The sequence below is a fragment of the Etheostoma spectabile genome, chromosome 23 (genome assembly GCF_008692095.1).
Source record: "Etheostoma spectabile isolate EspeVRDwgs_2016 chromosome 23, UIUC_Espe_1.0, whole genome shotgun sequence".
NCBI lineage: Eukaryota > Metazoa > Chordata > Actinopteri > Perciformes > Percidae > Etheostoma > Etheostoma spectabile.
The window spans coordinates 15,959,280-15,966,573 of record NC_045755.1 but is presented as its reverse complement, the minus strand read 5'-3'; the positions used below and the strand labels follow the sequence as shown (position 1 = coordinate 15,966,573).

Sequence of the window (7,294 nt, the reverse complement as noted above, 5' to 3'; positions counted from 1 at the left end):
AAAAAGATTCTACAGACGTGCTAGCAGTTCTGTTAGGCTGTACGTTGGCACAACAGTAGTCTATAGCTACGACATTCCACTTCCTGGATTCCTCCGTTGCTGCTGGAAATTCCGCCGGATATCATTCTTTTGGGTCGGATGTCCGTTACCTCACGCTTTCTGTGTGTTGGAATTTAAAACTGGTTGATTTGTGAGGACTATGGTTTACTGCTCCATGCAGACAGCTAGCTGGACTATCTGTCCAATCTGAGTTTTCTGTTGCACGAATAAAACAACTTGAACGTACAAGTTCTACCAAAACAAGTTCCTTCCCGAGGCTATTTTGCAACGGCTCCGTGGCTCTGCCTGGTGCTCAGCGCCACCCATGCCGTTTGTGATTGGTTTAAAGAAATGCCAATCAACCAGAGCACGTTATTCTCCCATCACGTAATTCTGTGTGGACTAGCCAGACCCTCCTCCACAGCGCTGGGGAAGAAGGTCTGGCAAAGCGAGACTATAGAACAACAGTGCTTTGAGACAAATGCTAACATGAGTATGCTAACAGGCTCACAATATGCTAACATGAGTATGCTAACAGGCTCACAATATGCTAACATGAGTATGCTAACGGGCTCACAATAGCTAACATGTTTACAATGTTCACCATCTTAGTTAGTCATTAGTTTAGCAGTATCTGGTCAAATTTGGCATCTTTTTTTTACTTTAATGAACATTTTGTTACGTCTGTGTGAAATGAAAGGGATAGTTTGAACATTTTGAAGTGGATTTTATTACCTACAGTAGATGGTGGTTGGGACACCCTCTGTTTGGAGAAGCGGGCAGTAGTACCGACGCAGAAGCTAAGCAATGTTCTGCTGTTGATGGGGGCTGCAGCTAAATGTAAAAAAGCTAGCTAACCTTGGGCGGCCTCTGGCTCGCTTGGTGTAGGCTCTGTCCTTGCCAGCGACCCAGGTTTGAATCCGAACCAAGGCCTTTTGATTTATGTCATTCCCCCCTCTCATCAGCTGCTCTAAATAAAGGAAAGAACCCTAAAAAATATATTGGGGAAAAAAAATAAAAGCTGTTTAAGAACAGAGCATTGATGAACATAACGGCTACAGTTCCCTTTCAGAATAGGCTGTCTGGCAGGAAGGTAAAATGGTGAAAGCATTCTAAACATAGTGTAAACTTTAACCAACATTGATTTTTTTAGCTGGCTAATAAAGGTTTTGCTGCTTCCCCCGCTTAGCTTTTGTGCCAAGACTTGCCTGCTTCTCTAAAATTGGGTCGTGTCAATCGCCACCTACGATGACTATGGAAAAGTACTTCACACAACCAAAAATATCCGTACTGTCCCTTTAAGTTATTTTTTTAATGCAGGAGTTTTCCCCTTAATGGAGTATGCTACAAGGTAGCATTGGAACTTTTACTAGTAAAGTATTGAGTACTTCTTTCACCACTGACAATAACAACCCATTGCATGAAAAATATTTTCTTTATTACAATTTTTTCCACCCATACATTATCCGTTAGTACAAATGTGTTTAACTGTATTATTGAACAGCGCAACATGGTGTTGAAATCAAGGTTGTACATGTCAATGCATAGTTCCAAAGTCAATCGTAAATCAAAAAAAAATCCTCTTTTTAGGACATGCCACTCTTCAATTTCCTAACTAAGAGGAAGATAATTTCATGTTTCCAAATAAAATTCAAGAGTACAATTGTCTTTTACTCTTATAATAGTTTATCGGCACTACAGAAATATCCCTTTTTGATCCAAATAAACCTGGATAATGAGTTAGTCAGATGACAATTGATAAACCAACCAATCTTCAAGAACCAAATGAATCGCACACCTTTACATAATATACATTTGTACATGTGAAGGAACATTATGAGTGAACACTTCCAGTAGCATTGTATTATTCCTATTGTTGCATCTGGTTTGATAACTGTAGTGGAAAACAAAACAAAAAACAACATACAAAGCCGTTTTAAATATTCACAAGTTAAACAGTAATTACAACAAAAATACTTAAGGCGTTTTCAGTAGAATTCTGTACAATCACAAATAATTAACTATTAGCCCTTCAGGGAGAAGAACAGAGAAAGCAGAACAAGTCATGTGTTAATGCTTCATCAGTCGACGGCGCTCTAAAAAGCCAGAGTTGAAGTGTTTATTTTCCAGGACTGTGGGATGAGATGAATAACTTAAATGAGAGACAGTTATTTGTAAGAGAAGCCTGATAGAAAACCAGTCGTCGTTTTCAGCACTAACACAGACCGTTACCCCCGTCACGTCGCGCGTTGACAACTTGCCAGTCCACATTGCAAAATTCATTGGGAATTATTTGAGGTTTTAAAGGTCGTCTAAAAATGTTTCATCTGCATTTTTAAGCCCTGATTCATGTCAGATTGGGTCACATTCATTTAATAAATAAAAACAAAATGATTAAGAGAACTTTCAACAGGTTTAATTTGGGCATATATTAAAGAGATTCACCTTATTGAGCAGTTAGGATGGTCGTATATTTATGCATCCTAATTATATGACAATCCCACATGTTGGAAACACATCTGTAAATTTAAAGCAGATAAAAATGCTCTGATATTTGCCCAAATTATAAAGTACCCGTTGAAGAAAACGTTTTCGTATTTGGTAGTTGAATAAGCTGGAAGTAGATGTAAAAATCTAAACTATTTTCTGACAACATGCAATGATGTCTAAATTAAAACGTATTGACTACAACGGCCAATGAGGAATTCAAGGTAATTTTCCATTCAATAGATCCATGCTTTTCAAAACTTTTCTCTTTTTTTTGGTTTATAGTTTTGAGTTGTTGTTGTTTTTTTGTATTTTTCCATCTTGTGGGAGAGGCAGTTTTAATCAGAAGTGGTCACTTTGTCAAGGCTGCAGTGGCTCGGGGTTGAGGAGGGTCTCTCCTCTTCATCGTCTGCTTTCAGGAGCGGGGAGAGGTCTGCGTCCCCCCCCGCCTCCTCCCGCCGGGCAAGCCTTCAGTCGCGGTGGCCGTGGCTCGGCGGCGTGATGCTGAAGACTCGGATGCGCAGGTGGGAGGCGATCTGGAGACACACGCCCGTACAGTACCGCGTTAGATCCAGAAGAGAGAAGACCTGAAGAAAGATGGAGAGGATCAAACATCAAATAATAATATAAAAGTATACTTTCCAAAAAAAAAAAAAAAAACGCACACTGACTCTCTTTTTAGGCCGGATGTCCGTTACTTTCTGCTTTCTTTGTGTTGGCCTTCTAAACACCGGAGGACTATGGTTACCTGCTCCTCAGATCTCTGCAGGGTAAATCCAGACAGCTAACTAGACTATCTGTGGACTGTACCTTTTCTGCAGCTGACATTTTAACTTGTCATAACAAGAAAAGCACAGGTGTAACTGATAACATTAACGATGTTCCTCTAAGTGCCCCATTAAGCCAGCACGCACAATACCAGGTGTAATTATATCATTAGTGACACATGTGCTTTTCCTGCTCTGACTTGGTCTCATCAGCCAGAATAACTGGAAACACACCTGTGTGGGTGTGCAGGGCCTTTTAGGCCTCCAACAAAACCTTAGTTAGATCCTTTTTTTTTTTCTTTTTCAAACTGTTCAATAAATCCCTCTCTGTTGGTTGGTCCTGCTCCCCCCGACACTGAGAACTGTTTCCCTGGTTAGCCAGATGAAGGCCCCAAGCGGCATTGGTCTGGTAATCAAGTCCTTGCTGGAGTTTTATCTCCGCAGACTTTTTACACTAATATAATACAAGACATATGAATCTGTTTAAAGCTTGCAAATGGTACAAATAGTTGTGGACTTTGTGGTTCAAATGTTTAAACGTGCTTTAGGTGGCACCTCGTAGAGTTTTATGTTATCCTATGTCAAAGCCGAGTATTAGACCATAGCCAGCGATAAGATGCAATGTCATGGATGTTAAAGGAACTTTGACCAGAACCTTGAACTACAGCTGTAATGAGTGTCTGATGACTAAGGGGCTGAAGTGAAAGTCGCACAACTGAGAACCACACTGTGCTTACGTGTACATAGACTTAATGTGTTTTGCTTTTGTTAGTCATTACCTGTCCTGCAAGTCTACTGCAGCCCTGTGCCACAACTGGTTCAATGAAGTTGCCATGGCAATGTAAAGATTGTAATTGAAGCATCGATGCAATGAAAAGAATGTGTTCAGTAATGAAACTGTTCGGTCGGTTTTTCTAGTTGAACGATACTTTTCTCTGCAACAGCCTTAAAGACACCTTCACTTTGTTTGTTGGGTGAGTCGTGGCTGAAGCTTTATGAAGCATAAATGTACAGTTTGTATTACATCACAGTATCCAAACATGGAGAGCATTTTACCGTGGAGAGCATTTTAAACCAGCAATTTGGGCCTTTTTTGAATTTTGGGCAGCTTTGAATGCAAATCTGGTCTAGATTTGACCATGACTTTACACATGGTGATTGGTAGTCCATGATGTTATTTAGCAATGTTAAATCTTCTATAACACTCGTTACGAAGGAAGAAACCGTTAACACTAGATAAATGTGTCAAACACTGACCATGGCGATCCAGAGGACTATGTGCTCATCAATGAAGCTGTTGAAGTACTGGTTGAGGAAGAGGAGCCCGGGGCCTATGAAGGCCGTGTCCGGGAGGTGCAACTCACTCTTGGTCATGTGTGCGATCTACAGAGAAACAAGAGAAGGCGCTCATTTAAATACATTCTGTACTAAAATTGCAAAGAGAGGACGCATGAGAAACGATAAGCCTAAAAATGGGTTCACACAGGTGCAACAATGGGAGCATAATTTATTAAACTTTGTCATGACAGTTCATTTAAGGTGGATAAAGTTGTAATTCTAAAGATTGACATGAAATCAAACCCCGTTTTTGATACCATTTATGGTCAGAATGTATTTGTTTGTGTGATTAGTGTATTTGCATTTTGTATTTGCCTCTGTATATAGTTGATTCCACTGCTATTGGCGGAGTCTGCCTTTCCTCTACTAGAATCAAATTGCCTGTCACTACCCGATTTTAGTCGAGTGCAGATTTGAGTCGCGCATGCGTGACTTTGCAACAGGTAGCATTCAAGATGCTAACAAGACATTTCTGCAATGTCAATACAGTACAAATGGACCTACTTAACAACGTTTATTCACTTCTGGCTACAAGTAATCACATACAACAAAGGCCGTCACTTGAATGACGTTTTGAGCTAATGTTAGCACCCAAACAATTACAGATAGCTAAAGCATTTTTGAAAATTATTTCCATCTTCTGTTATCGTTTGTAATGAGAAAAGTTTATTATTTTATGGATTTCACAAATTTCAGTATGACACGTTATGCCGTAAACCCTTTAAACTTGAGCATGCGCGACTCCCATCTGCACTCGACTCACATCGGGTAGTGACATCGCCTTCGCACGTAGAAGGGATTCACAGGAAATGGTGCAACACGTTCTCTAGCGTTGCAGTGTTGAAGTTTTATCTCAGTGAATTCAGACTCACTCTTGACTGTCCTACAACTGTATCAGAGCTGGATTAGCGTAGAATTTTGCGTCCACAAAATAAAACATTTAAACAACTTGAGTTTGTTAGACAGTAGTTTTGATCCACACCTGTTGTTACCAACATAAACCACAAATGTTGCTATACTATTCAGGAGTTAAATCCTAAGCATTACAACCTTAAAGACAAGATCAACGTACCACAAGCTTGTTGGAGATCTTGGCCATGACCATGCCAAAGGTGAGCAGGTACAGACAGGGGTGGCGCTCGAACAGCTGGCTCGACGACTTCTTGAAGATGATGAAGGCCAAGGTGAGGATGAGGCCGACGTGCAAACCAGGACTCAGCACACTGGTGTCCTAAAGAGAGGGAATTTTATTAAGTACGCCTCACAACGTAGAATCTGTTATAGAAGTTGCATCTCCAGACTGTTTGTTGACCTACAGCCACAGTTGAGCCGTTTTTTCCAATGCCTCCATTCAAAATGACATAGAAGTAGTTGTAGCAGGAGTAGAGGGCCCCGCCGATGATGCCAATGATAGGGAAGACGTACAGCTTCAGTCCAAGGATGGGCAACTACAGAAACACATGAAGACTGAAAATCAATGCAAAGACACAAAGCATTCCCCTATAGTAAGAAGACATGTGCTTTTATGAAAGCTGCAGGCATGCCGAGGCGAGATGGGAGGGCAAAGCAAAAAATAAAAATAAAAGGCATCATCAGCTTTTTGAGCCAGATCATGTCTAATAGATGACCTGTTGCCGTTGCATTAGCTACACATATTTACCTTCTCACTTCTCTCATGTGATGTTAAGTCAAGCCTCCAAAGGCAGCACAGAGTAAAAGTAAAACACAAATTCTATTTAAGACTAGAATGACGACTAAAAACTGGGAACTGAGTAGATAATTAGTTTGGTGCAAAAACTAATGGAGAAGAAAACTTTTACTATACAAGGTGAAATGAAAATGTCCGTGTGTGTGTGTGTGTGTGTACAGAATATGAGCATCTGTACATATGACTGTACAACATTTCATTCTTAGTTACCGTGCTTTGCCAAAGGCTCACGCCTCCGAAAGCTGACATCACATACATGATCGTGATGGCGATCTGCACCTCTGTGACGTCAATCCTGTGAAAGTAACAGGAAAGAGGGAGATTTTTTTGTTTTACTTAAGTGACAATATAACAGTTGTATAGTTACATAGTTATAACAGCATCTATTTTATTACTGGACGCTACTGAACGTGTAACTTACCGGCCAAAGCGGAGGGTCCCGGACACGTAGGTCTGCCAGTGGGCGCAGAAGAACATGAACATTCCGATAAAACCACAGAAGAAAATCCAGTCCGGGTGTCTTCCTATTCCGCATGAAATGCATGTTCCCACAGCGACGAAGACTGAAGGAAGGAAGACAGACAAATAATGAACAGCTCTTCCTGATCAAATAATGCACTGCAGTGGATTCTTAAAACAGACAGAATAACAGCTCGGGTTCAAGTGTCCAGCGAGCAGGACGGTACCTGTGGAGACGGCATCGCAGCCGTGGTCGAAGAGCTCCCCCAGAGCGGAGCTGCTGTTGGTCCTCCTGGCCTGCTTCCCATCAATGGCGTCCAGAGACTGGTAGATGAACAGACCCAGAGCACTCATGATGAAGGCCCATGCTGGAGCCTGGAGGTGGGGAAGGGAGGGGAAGATTTGTTTCTTTTAGGGATCCCTGCTAGGGCTGCACAATTAACAATCGCAATTTCATCAAAATGGACTAGCGCAATATCCAAATCACACGGGGGGG

At 41.3% G+C, this 7,294-nt stretch overlaps 1 protein-coding gene across 1 annotated transcript in view; it reads right to left on the bottom strand.

Annotated features, from left to right (window-relative positions):
* Positions 1–1,460: 1,460 nt before the first annotated feature.
* chpt1 (choline phosphotransferase 1) overlaps positions 1,461–7,294 on the bottom strand; it is a 9,100-nt gene continuing 3,266 nt past the window's right edge. The window contains exons 2-8 of the mRNA XM_032505533.1: positions 7,026–7,173; positions 6,761–6,902; positions 6,550–6,634; positions 5,948–6,079; positions 5,704–5,862; positions 4,551–4,676; positions 1,461–3,113 (exon numbers count right to left, since the gene is read on the bottom strand). Of these exons, the coding sequence (XP_032361424.1) occupies positions 2,997–3,113; positions 4,551–4,676; positions 5,704–5,862; positions 5,948–6,079; positions 6,550–6,634; positions 6,761–6,902; positions 7,026–7,173 (909 nt within the window). The 3' untranslated portion in view covers positions 1,461–2,996. The remainder of the gene's footprint in view (positions 3,114–4,550; positions 4,677–5,703; positions 5,863–5,947; positions 6,080–6,549; positions 6,635–6,760; positions 6,903–7,025; positions 7,174–7,294) is intronic.